Source organism: Lichenostomus cassidix, chromosome 15 (assembly GCF_008360975.1).
Source record: "Lichenostomus cassidix isolate B80296 chromosome 15, HeHo_3.0, whole genome shotgun sequence".
Classification (NCBI taxonomy): domain Eukaryota; kingdom Metazoa; phylum Chordata; class Aves; order Passeriformes; family Meliphagidae; genus Lichenostomus; species Lichenostomus cassidix.
The window spans coordinates 426968-444989 of NC_139496.1; the positions used below are offsets into that span (position 1 = coordinate 426968).

Here is an 18022-nt window from a genome sequence, read left to right on the forward strand (position 1 = left end):
TCTCTGTGACTCGCCCCTCGCACTCATTCACAGCATTCCGGATTCCCGTTCGGCTCGGCAGAGCGAGCGCTGGACACCAGGCGCTGGGCCAAGGCGGGGTCTGGCGGTGGTGTCTGGCGGTGTCCGGGGGTGTCCGGCAGTCTGTGTCCGGCACTGTCCAGCATTGTCCGGCACTGTCCGGCCCCTTCCGGAGCGCTGCCGCCGCAGCCCCGCCCTGCCGCCCGCCCGAGCGGCGCCCGCGTGACGTGCCGGCGGCGGGCGGTACCCGCGGGATGGTTGCCGCGCCCGCCCGTGCGGCCGGCGCGCCTGCGCGGTGTGCTGGGGCGGGCGGGCCCCGCGGAAGGAGCGCGGAGCGCGGCGGGCAGCGCGGGGCCGCCGCGGGGATGAAGGACCGGCTGGCGGACCTGGCGGAGGTGCGGCACGGCACGGCACGGCGCGGCACGGCACGGCGCGGAGCGGGGGGCGCGGGGCCGCTGCGGCCGCGGGAGGTAGCGGGCAGGGCGGGCGGCGCGATGGGCGAGCCGCGGCACCGTTGGTCCCCCGGGGCTGGGAGGGCCCGGTTCCTCTGGGATCGCTCCCCGGGGCTCCGGCGGCACAGTTCCACCTCCTGCGGTGTCTGTAGCGCGCCTCGCTCCGCTTCCCCCGGGCTGGCGCCGAGCACTGAACCCGCAGTGCTGCGCGGTCGAGCGGCGGGCAGAGCGGGCTGTGCGCGGTGCGTTTGCTCTGCTCTGCTCTGCTCTGCTCTGCTCTGCTCTGCTCTGCTCTGCTCTGTCCGCCCGCAGCTGCAGGGCCGTGATGCGGCAGGAAAGCGCTCTGCAGCCTCCACTTGCCGCGTGTTTACAAAATGGTAGCTGCTGCTGTTTATACGCTCTTTTCCTTTCCCTTATTTGTGCCTTGGAAACAGTATCCGAAAAAAGAAGGCAGAGTCGGGGGGAGGCACCGGCAGCCTGTCTGCTACAGGATACGGCTTGGGTGAAATAAAAGGAAATTTGAGGGGGTTTTGTTTTGATTTTTTTTTTCCTGAAAAGAAATGGAAATCGAGAACACACAGGAGTTCCTGTGATAGTTTCAGTACTCCTCGTATGTGTGTTGGTTGGGCTGTGTTGAGCTGCATTCAGGTCTGGGGCTCTTTCATCTTCTGGATCACAAACCGCATTTTGGAAGCTCCATCTCTAGTGATGGAATTACCTGTCTCTTTGTCTTCCTCTCTGAAAGGATGAATTGCCATCTGCAAAGTTTTCGGCTTATTAAATTACAGTTTCTCTCCCAGGAATGATGTTTTGGAGTCATGCCAAAAAGCAGTGTCAGTGCTTTCGGGTATCCTTGTTCCCTTCTCCTCTTTCTGAGCACGCCCAGGTTGTGGGAACTCATGCCGAATTTCGGTGCAAGCTTCCCAGATAGAGCAGGCAACCAACAGTGATCCAGATTTGCTTTATAATTTATAATCCTGTGCCTGTGGACACTTAAGCATGTTCTATGTTTTTCTAAATGAAAGAAACCAACTCCACACCCTGACACACCCCCCATTGAAATGGTTAAAAGTGTTTAATGCAGCTGGACAGAGGAATTTTTAAGGCAGCTTTAGTATTTGACATTTGAAAACATTAGTGCAGCAGGCTGCTGCTTTAAATATATATTGGCCAGTACTGCTGAGGTGCTTCCTGTGTTCATCAGTGTAATTTTCACTGCCTCTAGAATCAATGAATAGATTTGAGACTTAAAGTTTTTTTCTAATGAAGAAAATATTTAAACATCAAATTAAGGTAGAAGTTATTAAAGATCTAGTTTATGTTTTATCACCCTTATTAGTGTGTAGTTGACTTTGAAAAGTTGCATACCTGACTGAGGTGGCTTTTGTAAAACTCACTTTCCATGGGGAACCGATTGAAGTAACAGCTTCCATCTTCCATGTGTATCTGAAATATCAAAAAAATAATGGTTCTTTGAAGTGGTTTTCCTTTCATAGAATTACTGCTTTGAGCAGAGATGCTTGACACATGGATAAGATGGCTTGGAAAGGAATAATGAATCTGAAGAAATAATAACACTAATTTAATAATATATTAACACCTATTAATAACTATTTGCCTATTTTCCAAACTGTTTAGGTTTATTAATGTTGTTTCATTGTATTTCATTTGGCTGAATCATTAAATGAAAAGTAGAACACAGACACTGTGGTTTGCAAACAGGTCTAGGCCTGCAAAGTCTCCAGAAATAACTCTACCTGGCCTCTTCTCCTAATGTAGGATTTCATCCTGTGTTCCTTTGGTCATACCTGACCTGTAAGTTCCCTCCACCATCTCCCCCAAAGACACAGTGTGGTACTCGAGGAGTTTGAAAGATCCCAGGCTGTAGGCAGCCTCCCCTGACCTGTTTTAACTGAGCACACTGCTGCCTTTAGCAGAAATGCTCATTTTCCATGTCCTCATTTGTGTGTACTTGGATTTTATTGGGCAACAAGCAAAATATTTTGTCATGAGTTTTTCCTAGGTCATCCTAAAGAGGAGGGTGAAATGTTACTGATCAATGTTTGTGTTCATGACCACAAAATTAACGTAACTTTCAGCCTGTGGCTAGGCAGTTCAACAGCTGCTGGAGAAAGAAGTGGTTGATGACAGGCAGGTTATATAGCCGTCAGATAATGCTGCTTCCTCTTGTTTTCTTAGCTCGAAGAAGTTTTGTAAAGTACGTGCTTTTTCAGAAGGTAGCAACCATAATTGTATTTGTTCAACTTCAGGGGTTTAATTTCATGTCATTTCTAAATTGCTCTAAGCAGGCCCAAATGAACTTCTTTAGGCTGTTTGAATTGTCCTTTAATACAAATAATTGGTAAATTGATGAAATCCCAGACTGCTTTTAGCTATTTTGAGCACAAATAAGTGTAAGATTAAAGGGTTCTCTCTGATCTAATACACTGTTTTCAGCACTGGTTTATAGTAGATGTTTTGAGAAGAAAAGAATTAGTAGTACATAGCTGTGATTGCAAAATATGCTCCCAGCCTTCAGTGGTTTGCTTTTCATAGAAACAAATCATCTTAAAATGGCTCTAAAAGATCTGTGCAGTCTGTGTTCAGACATTCAGCTGAGCACATTTCGCTAATGGCAGGTATTGAAAACAGCTCCTTTTGCCCCCAGAACTGTTTAGCAGCAAGTGAAAAACCACAAAGTCACAGAAGCTGAAGTTGTTAGAATTGGGTGGTGTGGAAACAAACACAAAATGAGCCTTTCCATCAGGAGGAAAACACGACTGTTGTTTTTCCCTGATTTAGCCTCTGATGTGAGATTTCATTCAAAGCTGGAATTTCTGAGGATGAGCTGCACACCCTCCATGCCATGCCATGTGAGGTCATTTATTGTAGTGAGTTACCTTCTGATGTTTCCCTGCTTGTGCAGTAATGCTGCTGTTAAGGAGGCTGTTAATGATTGACCTGCCAGAGCTGCTCAGCCCTCCTTGGCCCTCTGCAAGCCCTCCTTGGCTACTTGGCCCCAAAAGGACTTGTGGACACCCTGATGCTGTAAGGAGAAGCTCTGTAATGTGTCCTTGGGTCTGATTCCCTGGGATAATGGGCAGTTATTGTCCTTGCAGCCTGCCAGAGGAGTACACATGATCTGCACTGAGAAAGAGCTAACCTTGAACGGAATTTCAAGGGCAAGTAATAGTCACGTTTTTCAAAAAGCTGTTTGCAGTTTCAAAGGTCAGTAATTACTAAGACATCTCCAGCCTGACTTATTTCTGCAATTCTGTGTGGTAGTGGAAGTGACAAAAGTTTCATAAAGCATCAGGATAGCTTCTCCTTGGAGCTGAGAAATGATACTGTGTGAAAATCTGTGTAGTTGAACCCAGCTGGCAAGGAGAGCAGCTCACAGCTGCTCCTTGGCTCGCCCTGATTGGATGGAGCAGATTTGGAAAAGTGAGACAAGTCATGGATTGAGAATAAAGGCAGTTTAATAACTGCTAAAGCAAAAGCTGCAAACAAGCAAAGCAAGTAGAGGAATTCCTTCCTACTTGCCGTGGGCTGGCAGGGGTTAAGCCATTCCCAGAAGAGCAGAGCTCTGTCACCCCTAACAGTGACTGGGGAAGACAAAATGCCCTAAACACTAAAAATTCCTCCTTCTTCTTGCCTTGGCTTTATACACTGAGCATTGAGCCATGTGCTCTGGGATATCCCTGGGGACACCTGGGGACATTTGTGTCCCCCCAGCCTCCCTGCTGGTGGGGTGAGGAGCATGAAAGGCCCTGGCTGGAGGAGCTGCTCAGCCTGACTGAACATCCCAGTGTCACCAGCAGTGCTCCAGCACAAATCCCAAACACTGCCCTGCCAGCTCCTGTGAGGAAAGCTGACTCTGTCCCAGCCAAACCAGCACAAACTCCTGAGGGAACTTGGTGTGTTTTACAGGTCTGTGAATGTTTATGGAGCTGCATGTTTCAGACTTTGTGTCCCAAGGTCAAGGTATGAGCTGCAAACAGACTTTATTAGATTGCTCTTGGCATTGACGTGAAGCTTTTTATCAGTTCTTCGTGATACTGCTTGTGCTGGGGAGGTGAAGTCCAGGGAGAGCAATATGTTTCTGCTAAATTCAGTGATAAAAGTGAGTTCTTGGTGAGTTGTGTGCTCGTCAAAAGAAAGCATGAAAGCACATCAGTTGAAGGGAGTTACTAAATGAGCTGTGTTGTAGGGAAGAGCTGATTTAAGAATGTAGAGAACACAGGTTGAGAAACTTATCAGGTATCTCAAGTGTTGGTGACTGAAGCAGGCTGTCCATAAATCCTTCAACAAATTGTAGAAAGCAAATTGATCTGTCAGTGTTGTCATTGCAACCGAATATGAAAGTGAAATACACGTGGCACAGGCTGTGGGCTGGGGAGTCACGATCAGCTGCCTCCCAGCTGAGCATCTCCAAACAGGGGATTTGAGTCACATTTCTGTATCTTTCATTCATTTAGGTTTCACTAAAAACACTCAGGTGTTACATGTTTTACTAAGGTCTGATCAAACTAAAACCTGACATTCTGAATCTCTTAGTAGATGTTATTTTCATTATTTTTAGTTCAAATAACTAAATATCGGATGCACTTATGAACAAGCAGAAAATGTATTCTTTACTCAATAAATATGAACAGAAAGTGTTCTGTTGCATAGATAACGAAATTAAATGTCTGTGAAGTGTAGCTCCATCCTGAATACTAACTTGCAGCTTGTAGCTTAGTAGCAGTGCAGTCTTGGGAATGGTGACAGGTTGGGTGACTTCATTTGGGCAAAGACTTCCTCCCTTGTTTGTGTTCAGCAGGACTGTTAACTGATTGCAATCTCTAACAGATAATGTGAGTTCTAGCGTTATCTCCCCAGAATGGGTAACTGCAAAAAGTCTCCAATGACACTGAGCACAGCGAGGGGTTGGAGTTTGGTCCAGGAGAGCAACGACATCTCTGTTCTGTGTTTCATTTGGGGCATTATTGTTTTCCCTGAGCAGAAAACCCACATGATTTCTGACAAACGTATTGCCACAGGGCTTTATGCATTGCCTGAGTTTGCAGGGGAGGAATTGGCACAAGTACAGTAATGTTTCCCTGAAGATTTGGGGCACTTGTAGGTTTTGATGCATAGATCTTAATTGACTGTAATTTCCTTTATAATACCAGTGTTTGACACTGCATTAAATTGCAGAATTGTCATGCAAACAATTCATATCTCACACAATTTAATAAAACCAGAACCAAACTTCTTGGCTAATAGGATGAGAGGTTAGGAGCAGAAAGTGGGTGTTAGAAGATCAGAGGCAGAGTGCTTGTAAGGAGAAAAGGTGTCTTGGAATGAAAATCCTTAATGATACCTATCTTAGAGTTTGTTTTTTCTAACAGGCAACCCACTGACTGTATGTTAACAGTGATATTTTGTTCTAGTTTTGATTCTATGCAGTTCAGACAGTCTGTGCTCCACAGAGGGAATTAAAGGAGACTGAAGCTTGAACTCTCTGCCTTCATTTGCTGCATGTTAATTGTCTTTTCTGTGACAGAGCTGAGGCTGTGCAGATTGTGCTGCTGGCTGCAGGGGCAGGAGGTGTGCCTGGGGATGCCCTGGGCTGGGCCGGGGAGGGGCTGCCCTGCTGTTCCCAGGGTTTATCAGTTATGTCATGGATTTGTGGTTGAGGATGGAGTAGTGAGGCTGGGTGGGTGTGGAGTGGCAGCCTTGGAAGCTCCTAAGGGAAAAGCAGTGAGTTGTTGATGGATTTTAGTTCTGGCACGAGGTGTTTACCTTGGTGCATCCCCAGCACTCAGCACTGTTCCTTTCCCAGCTCTGCAGTCACTTGACTTGCTGTGGCCTCTCTGTTTATTTGTTTTCAGATTGCATTCCTCAGAAAAGGAACATTTCTTTGACTTTGCAGACTGTTGACAAAAATCTGTGCTGTGGCAATGTGGCAGGAGTTGGAGTTGTTTCAGAAGGATATCCTGGGGTTTGTTTCACACATTTGTTTTTGTTGTCTTTTACAGTATAAAGGAAATGAAGATGGGGAGACAGTTATCATTGAAAAAGACCATTTTATGGATGACTTTTTCCAACAGGTAAAGTTGCAGTTCTCACCACAGATTAAAGATTTACTGTTTTCTCTCTGCCTTTTAATTTCTGTAATTAAGTTAATTTGTCTACACATTCTCCCCAATATGGTTTGTAAAGTTCTGCCAAATCAAATGTTGGTAACACTTTATTCTTTTATTTCAGGGTATTTTCTGTATTTATTACAGAGAAATGTTTTTAACTTTCTATCAACAAGAAATTTCCTAATGGAATTTTAATTTTTTTTTTTTATTTAGAGTATTAGCACTTAAGTTTTTGGCCATACAGAATGTATTTGCTATTAACAATCCTGGTTTTAGTTAAAAAAAATTACAGACTGTTTAAATGTCGACATTTCTGCTGGGATTTCTTTCTCTGGTAGTTACAGATTAAATAGTTTGGTTTTTATTAGCAGTTGGTTTTGTTTATTGAAAACATATTTGCCCTGAGTTATTCTAATGTCTTCTTTGCCATATTTCTCTTCCTCTAGGTTGAGGAAATTAGAAATAATATAGCAAAAATAGCACAAAATGTGGAAGAAGTGAAGAAGCAGCACAGCATTATCCTGTCAGCACCAAACCCTGAAGGAAGTGAGTAACAATTTTTAAGATTTCACATAAGGGTGTCTAGATATTCTGAAATATTGTTTGTTTGTTTGTTTGTTTTAGCTGCTTATGGGAATAGAACTTGAGGTGTTCAGAATGCAAAATGTAACACTAAGTAAATACTTTCATCTTCATTTGTTTATTTTGACCTTTTTTAACTCTCATTTGAAAAATGTATTTTCCAAGTGTTTGTAGCATCATGCAGACCTTTTCTAGATGAAAACTCAGTTTCATACAGTATCTTAAAAATTGATTTTTTTCTTCAGAAACTTCAGTGCTACTTGAGTTTCTTCTGATTTGTGAAAAGCTGAAGCAGTCAGTTGAAGGTTACACTGCCAGGTCTTCTCTTTATTCTCAGTGGGTCAGTGTCCTGTCTGACCCCACAGTCAGTGCTGCTGCTGCACTTCAGCTCCATGGGCAGCCCTGGTTTGAGAGGTTTAACCCCCAGGCTGGCAGGGAAGTTATGCTTTCTGAGCAGAGAACTCTCAAGTTCAGGGAACTTTCCCAGAAATGTGGAACTTTTCCTGTTCTCAGCCCTTGGCTGTGCTTGTGGGCAGAGCTCAAAGAAAAGGGAACACAAGATGCTGATTTTATTTTTTATCCCCCAGTGTTGCAATGCTGGTTTAACATTTATCTTGTTGTTTCATCTTGTTGATGAAGACTGAACTTTGGGTTTAGTTCATATTGTCCTCGTGTTTTCCTTGGTGTATCTTTGGATTCCTCCAGCTGATTTTGCAGGCTGCTTTTTCAGTGAATCTCAGGATTAATCAGGGTTCACCTGAATGTTAAAGTCTGTGGTCTCAGCTCATTTATCAGTGTGTGTTTGTGCTAAAAACTGTGCTCCACAATGCATCTGAATTGTCCAGGAGCATGCAGGGACAGCTCTGGGAAGCAGTGTGTGCTCTTGAGAACCTGGGCTGGTCAGAAAGCTCAGTGAAGCTCAGAGATGGAGCAAAGCTCTCCAGAATGTCCCAGGCAGTGCATGGCACAGATGTGGTAATAAGTGTAAAAGCATTGAATACATGGGAAACAACACAACTGAGAAAAGGTGAGAGAAATCTGTGTTTTCACTTGTATTTAGAACTCAGTAGCATTTAACCTTTTATTAGCAAATTACCATTACCCTGAAAGTGTTAAGAAAAACTGTTTGTCCCCTGGTTAGTTGATGATTTGGTAATAACATTTCCAGGTGTAAGCTTGTCATAAGATGCAAGAACCTGATAGTGTGCTGTTATAAAAATGGTATTTAAAGTACTTAGGAGTATAATAAACTTCAGCTCTGCGTAGTTCTATTGAATAAAATTCTGAGATTGCAAGGTAGGTTCACAGACTCTTGCTGACTTAATGTTATCAATCATTAACAGTTCAAAAATTATTTTTTAAAGGAACAAAGGAAGAACTTGAAGAACTAAATGAGGAGATAAAGAAGATTGCTAATAAAATCCGGGCCAGATTAAAGGGTAAGTGTTGAGGACAAATAAAACTCCTTGCTTTCAGAAATAACCTAGAAAATTAGGCAAAGTAATTCCTCCATATAGAAATGTATTCTGCAAACTGCAATGCTTTTTTTGGTGGTGATATTTTGGAAGAAGATTAACTGTAACTGCAAAAATATACCTTTTAAAATGTTTCCAGTGTAACAGACAGTAGTGTGACTCTGTTAAGGGTATGATTGTACTGTGTTTAAAGATCTCTACCAATTATCAAAACTATTAAAAATTTTTATTTATGTATCACTACCACCTCTCTGCCCTGAAATGTTACACATGTCTATGGGGAACGTGTACATTTAAAAAGCAATAATAGTATTTACAAAGTAATTGAGCTACACTGTTAAATATCTGACATTGACTGGGTTTTCTTGTCTTGTTCTTAGCTATTGAACAGAGTTTTGATCAGGGTGACAATGCCAATCGGACATCAGTGGACCTCAGGATTAGAAAAACACAGGTAGGAAAAACCTTCACTTTAAAGGAAATAAATGGATTCCAGTAAAGTGAGAATGAGTTGAACTCTCCTGAGCTCCTTTTGTTGGGGTGTAAATGTCCCTGTGAGCTGCTGGGCAGTGCTGCTGCTGGGTGACATTAACCCTTTCTGTGTCCAACACTGTGACAGCACTCAGTGTTGGCTCACAAGTTCGTGGAGGTGATGACAAGTTGGTAACCCTGTGAGCTGCTGGGCAGTGCTGCTGCTGGGTGACATTAACCCTTTCTCTCTGTGTCCCATGCTCTGACAGCACTCAGTGTTGGCTCACAAGTTCGTGGAGGTGATGACAGAGTACAACGAGACCCAGACGCTGTTCCGAGAGCGCAGCAAGGGGAGGATCCAGAGACAGCTGGAGATCAGTAAGTGACCCCAGGGTGCTTCTGAAACCAAATAAACTCTGTGTTGTTAGCACCTGCCTTGTTTCTTATTCATTAAATGTGGTACAAAGCATCAGAGATCTTGGACATCATCTTGAAGTGTGTGAGAGAAAAAAACCAATTTTACTGCATGGCATGAACTCTTTGATATTAGTCTTTTTAGAACAGCTGTAAAGGAAAGAGAGAAAACTCACTAAATAATTTCCTTTAGATTGAAAATTATTAAAGAAATTATCTTTTTCCTTTGCTTCATTTACTTGCAGTGTTGCAACTTTAAATGAAGCAATAAGAAAAGCTGCATTCTGAAACAGCAAATGTTATTAAAAGCCATTCCAAAATTAACATGCCTAACAGGATAACATCTCCTTTTATGTGATGCCATTTTTGTCTACAAGGCCACTTGTTAAATTCATCTGGCATAAAATCAGTGCTGCTGTTAACATGTGCTTTAACAATTTGTTGACTGACTTATGATTTCCAACTGATTATTATGAGTATTCAGAAAGGTTCCTGACCTTACTTTGAACTGCAGCATCTACCTGGGAAGGTGTCTCAAAAGTACCTAAAATTAGTCTTTTTTTCAATATGCTCTACAGAAGTGAATGCAAACATTGCTGAAATGCAAACAGAGAAACTGGTAAATTACAAGAAAATTTTGCTTTTTGTGTGCTTTTCAAATTCGTCATTAGCCTAGAATTGAACCTTAGCTATGGTTCAATTCAGCATTTCAGTAGAGTTTGCTAGACAAGTTAAGCTGTTCTTTGCTTGTATCTGAGGGGAGGAACCCCAATACCTCAGGACATGGTTCTTTCAAGTTCAAGTTGTTACGACCCAATTAGAGCCTTCAGCTTTTCTTAAGCACTACAAATTTCAAAGCAGGTTTTGCAGCATTCTTGAGTATTAACATCAGAAAGAAATATTCCAACTGTGGCTTTCACCCCATGGGACAGAATTCCATAAATTGGTTCAACTTATTTTTCAATACAGATCATTAGAATGTGCTGGGTTTGGGGTACCAGTGTGATCAGTGGGGTTCAGTTTGCTCAAACATGCAGTACTAAACTGCATCAAAGCAGAAGTGAAGGTGCTCTGTGGGTTATCATCTTCTCTGGGTGGAATATGAATGGAATCCTGGGTTGGGAAAATCAAATTTACCTAAAGATTTTATTGGCCACACAGTGGTATGATGTAATTGGTTGGAATAGGTAAATATTGGATGTCATATAAATAGTATTCTAAAGAACACTCCACTTAACAAGGTTCATATGTAGGTTGTAAATGTTGCTGATCAAACTCTTCAGTCTGACAAAGAAAAAAAACCTCAAGGCAGCCAAGCAAAAATACCCCATGACCAGGATTCTTCATGGCAGCTTTGAATCTACATTTGTTTTCTGACTAATAGTTGATATTTTCTGGATTTTGTTATATGCAAAATGCCCCTTGGTAGTGGCTAAACACTACAGGGTTTTATCCTGCAAAATCTCAATGCAAGAATTGTCTTTGTATTGTCATCCCTTCAGGATGGTAAAATTTTGTGTTCAGTTCTGAGTAAGTGATGTTATGTGAAGTCCTGTTGTTTCTATCCTAGCCGGAAAGACCACCACTGATGAGGAACTGGAAGAAATGTTAGAGAGTGGTAATCCTTCCATTTTCACTTCTGATGTATGTATTTCTGCTCGTTCTGTCTCTGCTGTTCTGCTGCTCCTCAGAGGTGTGTTAGCATTTAACATGTCCATGTGTTTTTCCACTGTCCCAAGATCATATCAGACTCTCAAATCACCAGGCAAGCCCTGAACGAGATCGAGTCCCGGCACAAGGACATCATGAAGCTGGAGTCCAGCATTCGGGAGCTCCATGAGATGTTCATGGACATGGCAATGTTTGTGGAGACTCAGGTGAATGAACCAGTCCAAACACTTGGATGGGATGGATGCTGGGGTTTTCCTCACTCTTTGCAATGTGCAGGAGTAGTTGATTATAGTCAGGTAGAGCAGACTCAGGGTGTTCTTGGACTGTGATTAGAATCAAAGTTCATCACTGCACGTTTTGTTGTGGACAGATTGACCATCTCAGTGTACTGACAGGATATGCTTTCAATAACTGACCACAGACTTTCCTTCCAGTCAGCATATTTAATATTTTCTTCAGTATGCTGGAACATCTTTGTGCATGTTTAAGTAAGAAAAGCTACCTCCTGGAACGCTGGTTAACACCTTGGGAATTTGGGGTTCTCAGGCATGGTGGAATGACAGGAGTGCTGGCAAGGCTGTGTGTTCCTGTGCTTACCGACAGCAGTGGAAAAGGCTTGACAAGTCCTTCAGATCACCTCTCATTCATAACCTTTGTCTTGACATGTGCATAAAGTTGTTCTGGTTTTAGTCTGTAAATAGCAATTATCCAACAAAAGTATTTTTAACTTGGGTCTTAAAATGGTCTGATTTCTGCAGGAAAGTGAACAGAGTAGTGTTAGAAGAGAAACTTGCCTGAAAAAGGCTATTTTTGGAATTGGGTTTTGTTCTAGAAGTCTTTTTGCTTTGATGTTAAATACACAGACAAGGAAAACGAGTAGCAGGTTTCTTTTGGATGACATGTGAACAAAAGTTACTTGTGCATCATTCTGTAATGCTTTGCTGTTTACTGCTGCTGATTCTCTCTTCTGATGGACAGAGACACAGGTAACAGACTTACTGTCCTTTTTAACCAATCCTCCATTGCATTGCCAAATTCCATTCATCATCATTAATTGGAATTTGTCCTGCATTGACATTCTGACCCCCAGTTCTGAGGAGCTCATGTGTGTATTTCTTAGCTTAGCCTTGTGTCACAACAGTCAATATCCTTTCCCACCTCAGCCACACCAGGGATTTCTGATCTCCTGAGTGTCACCTGCAGCTTTGGCTGCTAAAACATACCTTCCCCACAAAGGTATGTTTGCAGCTGTTCAGCCCTTGCTCCTGCACAAGGCAGAAATCTGCCTGCCCTGCTCCTGAACATTCCCTGTTTGGTGACAACTGTGAGCCTTTGCTTCTCATCCCCTCTGTCCTTCACATGCCAAAGCAGAAAAACTCATCCACAGTGTGTGCATCACTCCCTTGGTGGAAGGAATGGTTGATGTTCTAGAGCCTTTCTTTTCAGTTCATTTACGAAGATCTGTGGATTCCAATAACGTTTTTTCTTCAAATCTCATTTTAAGGGTGAAATGATCAACAACATAGAGAAGAACGTGATGAATGCGACAGATTATGTGGAACATGCAAAGGAGGAGACAAAAAAGGCAGTTAAATATCAAAGTAAAGCACGGAGGGTATGTTGTCTTTCTGTAATGTTCTAGTTGGTATTTTAACTTAGCACAGGAACATTTCTGATGTGAATTATCCTGTTAATATTGAACATTTATAGTACCAATGGAAGACAGAAACTTCTTGGACTATGAAAGCAGATCAGCAGCTCATGCACAGCTAAGGGTAGTTCACAGTTTTCCACTCAAAGCTGCCATTGCAGAGTGTAAAACCCCCAAAAGGAGAATTAACATATTATTCCTGTAGATAAATCCACATTTTTCTTACTAGCTTTCACTATACCTTAAATTAGATTCTAAATAACTTAAAAGTTTTTGGCTGTTTATCACTGGTAGACTTAGCTGGATTTGAAGCTATTCAGTCTATATGCTAGCAGGTAAAATAAAAGTGCTTTTGCTGAAACAGCCTAATTTTTAAATTCTGTCTGTAATTATTAATTTTGGTAATAAATCAGGAGGATCTTCCCTCTGGGAAGGATGTGACATTCTGCCATGACACTGAATTTGTGGAGGACTTGAATTCAAAGGAATGTTCAGGCATTTTCTATGGCACTTGTTTTGTTTTATTGTCTTTCTTCCCATCAGACACCAAATAATATATTCTGATATCAGACTACTAAGTAGTTTATTTTTGCATTCCATTTGATATGCTGTGCAATTCAGTGAGGCTCTTTATGGTGAGCTGGATTTGAGGGAATAATTCATCTTTCTATAGACAGAGATCTACATAGAGATAACATTCCAGGTTCATTTACAAAAGATCTTTTCAGAAGTGTTAAAAGAGCCTACTTAATATGTTTGTAAATGGTGGTTGGATCATCTTTGATAACTGTCCAGGCATTAATCACAGGAGTTTACCTGTTTAAAAATGTTTCTTCTTACATTTGCAAGATCATACAGATAAATGTATCCCAGTTTAGAATACAGTAGGCTTTAACAAAAGTGCTTGTGGATCTAAAAGCTGACTATTTGTAAAACTGAAAATAAATGCAAGTGTTAATGTGCTTAATATTAACAATACCTTGTTTTTTGACAGAAAATATGGATAATTGTCATTGTGTCAGTGGTGTTGGTTGCCATAGTAGCTCTAATTATTGGTTTGTCTGTTGGTGTTCGGTGATGGTTGGATAAGCAGCATGCATGGCTTCTGCCGCTCGGCAGTAAGTAACTAATCCACTAATTGGCCTCTTGGTTTTCTCTCTTCTGGAATTGTTCTGCTAACCCTTAATATCTGCCAGGTTTTGGGGAGGCCTGGGGTGCCTGGATCTGCTCTGTCCCTGACAGTTTGTGCCTCTGGATGTTGCAAAGTGACACTTCTTGGTGCTCTATGCAGCAGGGAGTCACTGCCCAGCCCAGCAGCACGAGCAGAGGACAGCAAACACCAATTATTGGCTCCCAGCTCCTGGGATTGTTTTTTCTTATTCTGAAAGTTCACATCAGCAAACAATATCGAATACTAAGTACACTTGGAGCTTTATCAAATGGGGTTTTCTGTGGTTTTAAATAGTTTTTAAAAAGTAGGTCTCTGCAACCACGAAGTTGGCTGTTATGCCTTGGAGAACATCTTAAAATTCCTTACTTTGAAACTGTTTATTAATACCAGACTAAATGAAACAGTGGGAAATAGCAATGTGTTTAGGACATGAGATTTTTTTCCAGTGTTCTTATTTTTGCTGTAGTAATGTACCAGTTCTTGTCCAGATAATGCTTAGCCAGGCTAAGTAGGAAATAGCAGTTAACTCTCCTGGGTCCAATAGAAATGCAGTTTTTAACATGCATTATCTTTAAGCTCTGCACAAAACACGGTGAGCAGGGTCACTTCAGCACCTCATCAGAAATCCTCATTGCTGTACTAACACTTTGAACATCTAGTTTTGGTGTTAGAGATTCTCCTCAGCTCTGGTTTATGGGCAGGGAGCAGAATTTCCTGTGCTGTTCCAGGAGTCAGGAAGAGCTGACCGAGTGTCACACCTCCTGCATCTGCACAGAACCAGCTCTCCTTTTTTAACCCTTGCAGCTCCTCTGAGCTGTTACCTCCCCAGTGTTGGTCCTGCTGAACTCCACCAGGGGTGCAGCTCCAAATATTTATCCAGGGAGGGTGGCAGCAAGCAGTTACTGAGACTTGACCTACATCTGTTTCTAATGATATTTACAGAAGTTGGCTATGAGTAATAACTGTTATTGTGTAAAGGAAAATGGAGAAGTGTTGCACAGATGGCTCCATCTTGTGACTGTGGTGCCATGTGTGTTGGGAACAGGAAACAACAGGAAATCCAACAGGGATTACTCCTTAGAAAGGAAATCCAAACCCTCAGGCTGGGTGTCACTGTGGCTCTGCATGTATTTAAACAGTTCTGCCTCTGACAGAGTATTGCAATCTGAACTTTTCTCTCTTTTCCCTGCAGAAATTGATGTTCATAATAATATGTGTAACTGTACTGCTTCTGATACTTGGAATTATCCTAGCAACAACTCTGTCCTAGCAAGCACATTCCAAGAGTTCCAAACCTCCAGAAACTCCAAAGCATCTCCAGTGAAACCAAACCTTGGCTGCAGATGATGCCTTACATGTCCCAGGATGATGACCTCTCACTAATGGCTAAAAATGAAAGCAAAATCACTCTTAATGTTTACTCAGAAATGAAGATCAGAATGTATTAGGATGTGTATGGAATTTTCATCATAAACTAGACACTTGTAAGACTGAAATTTGCTCCTACTTGTTTTGAGCTAAAGTAACTTAGGATTTTTTTTTCCCATCTCAGTGTTACAGTTTAAATAGGGTGTTGAGAGACTATTGAGTTTTGACTGTTTGGCTTTTTTTCCTATTGCTAATCTAATTCTAATCATGACTTTTAGTACCTTGCCAGTGCTGCCTTTGTTAGCACTCTTGTGAATATTTTTATGAGATGTAGCCTTGTGTTTAAGTGTATTAATTATTTAGTCACTTTAACCTATTTAAACTTTATGCTTTTTCTCCAACAAGTGCTAAAATATTTATCCTGAAAAGACCACTCATTTAACTGCCTAGTGCATTACACTTGAGAAGAAAAAAGAAAAAAAAGCTTTTTTACACTTGCCAGTTTTTTTATTTTTTCTTTCAAGGTTAATTGCTTTAAATATCTCCATCATAATTAATGAAAAGTTAGTTGCAACATTTCTGGTGAAAGAGTCCAGCTCTGAAACACGCTGAATTTGCACTTGAGGAGGTAATTTTACAGGTAATTCTTGTGCAAAGGAAACTGATGGATCAGTTTAGCCTTACTGCTTACATGAATATGACAGAAACGACTTTATAAAGCCAAATCAAGTGTTTTGTTCTGCAGTTTGCTAATGTTGATGTGTGAATGGCACAGGGGAGGAACTCCCCAGGACAGTCTGAGACATAACACAAACTGAGACACTGACTTGTTGTGGGATCTGTGTGTAACAGAGATGAAGTGTTTTGGTGAATTCATGCCTCTTGTGATGCCAGCTTGCACGACTTGAAAGAATTCAAATGTACCCAAATAACTGCAGTTAATGTTACAGGTTATTTTTGTATTTTTGTGTGTAAAGTATTTGTAACTTGGGTTTGTGACTCCTCATTGTTCAAGCATATCCATGTAGATATGTAGATATATTTACACTCTAAGAGAAATAGAAGAGATAATTTGTGCCTTTTTAAACATAGCCTAAAACTATACTCATCAATGCTTTCAGATATTCAGCTCTAATGTTAACTGCAGTAACTCAGTCCTACAAGTTTAGACTCCTTAAACTTAGGTTTTGTTCAAAGTGTCTGAGATCAAAGTTACTCAGTAAACAAGAATTCAGCCTGATTTCATGAAATTCAGCAAAGTTTACAATTTCTATTGTATGTATGAATATTCCTGCTTTGCTGTCCAGGTATACTGTGAATGTGTGGCACTATTCAGATGTCAAACATGTTTAAAAAAGAAAAGAAATATCATTATTATTATTATTATTGGTCTTTTTGCAAGTCAGCCATAAAGAAGTCGCTTGAAAAATTCGGCTTCAATAATGAACAAATTTCTTTTACCTCTAAGTCCATAACACTCACTGGTTTTGTGAGGAAGTTTACATGCAAAGTAAGGAAAGATTGGTTGCCTTAATGCTTATTCTAGGTAAATATATTTTTTATTCTGTAGTTTTCTAGATTTTTATCAGTAAATATTATTTATACAGATACACAAATTAGATGGGGGGGAAACACTCCTGCTGTTTACCAGCTGGTTATCTAAAATGACCCTCAAAATCCTGTCATGTTGAATTCTTTTCTCTAGAATGCAGTAATTTGCCCATCAAGACCAGAAATTTGAATAGGCTACTCCATGGTTTTTACTTCTTGTCGAACAGCTGCCTCAGTGAGTTTGTTTTAAAGCAAAACAAACCTTTTCACGTGAACCTCTTTGTTGGGTTCATATTGGAGGGGAGTAAATCTCTAACCTATGCACTAATAAACTCATCTAAGCGAGGATCTCGTGTCTGCCTTGTGTTCATGGTGTCAATATGACTTCTGTGAATATTCCCAGTGTTTGAGCAAGGCTGTTCTTGCAGTGATTTACAGCAAACAGTGCATTGCCTGGGCTCACAGTGAGCTGCTTGATTTCCTGAAGCTTTGGACCAAAAAAGGTCTAGAGGTAATTATGAACAAAACAATGGGATTTATTAATTTCCGCTGTGCCCATGGGGGAGCTTTTCAGAGAATTGTTAGATAAGAAACTCCAAGGTTGCATTTCAGTGAGTTCTCTCCTCATGCAGAAATACTTTCTGCCAGCTTTGGTGGCAGCCTGACAGCAGTGAGGGTTTGGAGGCAGGTTTAATGCCAGAGCACTTAGAGAATGACCAATTGATGACAATTTACTGGCAGTAAAAACAGGGCAGTAAAAACAGGTGTTCCATGGGTGCTTTGCAAAGTTCAGTGTGACCAAAGTGCTCAGATTGGCTATAAATGCAGGAATTGCTGCCTCTCCCCCTGGGGCCACAGCAGCTGTGGGGAAAACACCAAACCTGGACAGGAGGAACTCGATGGAATCAGCTAAAGCTGTTATTTTGCCTTGGCTCTGCCTCTGCTGTGCAGGGTAAAACAGCAGTTTTAGGCACAGGAGGTTTATCTATCAGAGCACTACATGAGTTCTGATGAACAGCAGCCTCATAAAACTGCAGAGGCAAAGGAGGGAACTGCTGCCTGTGAGG

General features: G+C 41.6%; 1 protein-coding gene across 2 annotated transcripts; it reads left to right on the forward strand.

Annotated features, from left to right (window-relative positions):
• The first annotated feature begins 274 nt into the window (after positions 1 to 274).
• On the forward strand, positions 275 to 17303 carry STX2 (syntaxin 2). 2 transcript variants are annotated; one of them, XM_085075356.1, is made up of 10 exons: positions 275 to 413; positions 6494 to 6565; positions 7048 to 7147; positions 8548 to 8622; positions 9039 to 9112; positions 9399 to 9507; positions 11114 to 11187; positions 11283 to 11420; positions 12719 to 12829; positions 15229 to 17303. In XM_085075356.1, exons 1-10 carry the CDS (start codon positions 384 to 386, stop codon positions 15304 to 15306), a joined length of 861 nt encoding a protein of 286 aa, XP_084931482.1. In that variant the 5' UTR covers positions 275 to 383; the 3' UTR covers positions 15307 to 17303. The 2 variants fall into 2 exon arrangements, with proteins under 2 accessions (XP_084931482.1, XP_084931481.1); XM_085075355.1 differs by lacking the exon at positions 15229 to 17303 and adding an exon at positions 13860 to 15222.
• The last annotated feature ends 719 nt before the right edge of the window (positions 17304 to 18022 follow it).

What these genes read in the sequence shown, in the direction of transcription:
- STX2 (XM_085075355.1), top strand. Translation starts at nt 384, where the DNA reads ATGAAGGACCGGCTGGCGGACCTGGCGGAG. An exon ending in GGCTGGCGGACCTGGCGGAG is followed by an intron (nt 414 to 6,493) that starts GTGCGGCACGGC and finishes TGTCTTTTACAG; the next exon opens with TATAAAGGAAATGAAGATGG. An exon ending in AGCACCAAACCCTGAAGGAA is followed by an intron (nt 7,148 to 8,547) that starts GTGAGTAACAAT and finishes TATTTTTTAAAG; the next exon opens with GAACAAAGGAAGAACTTGAA.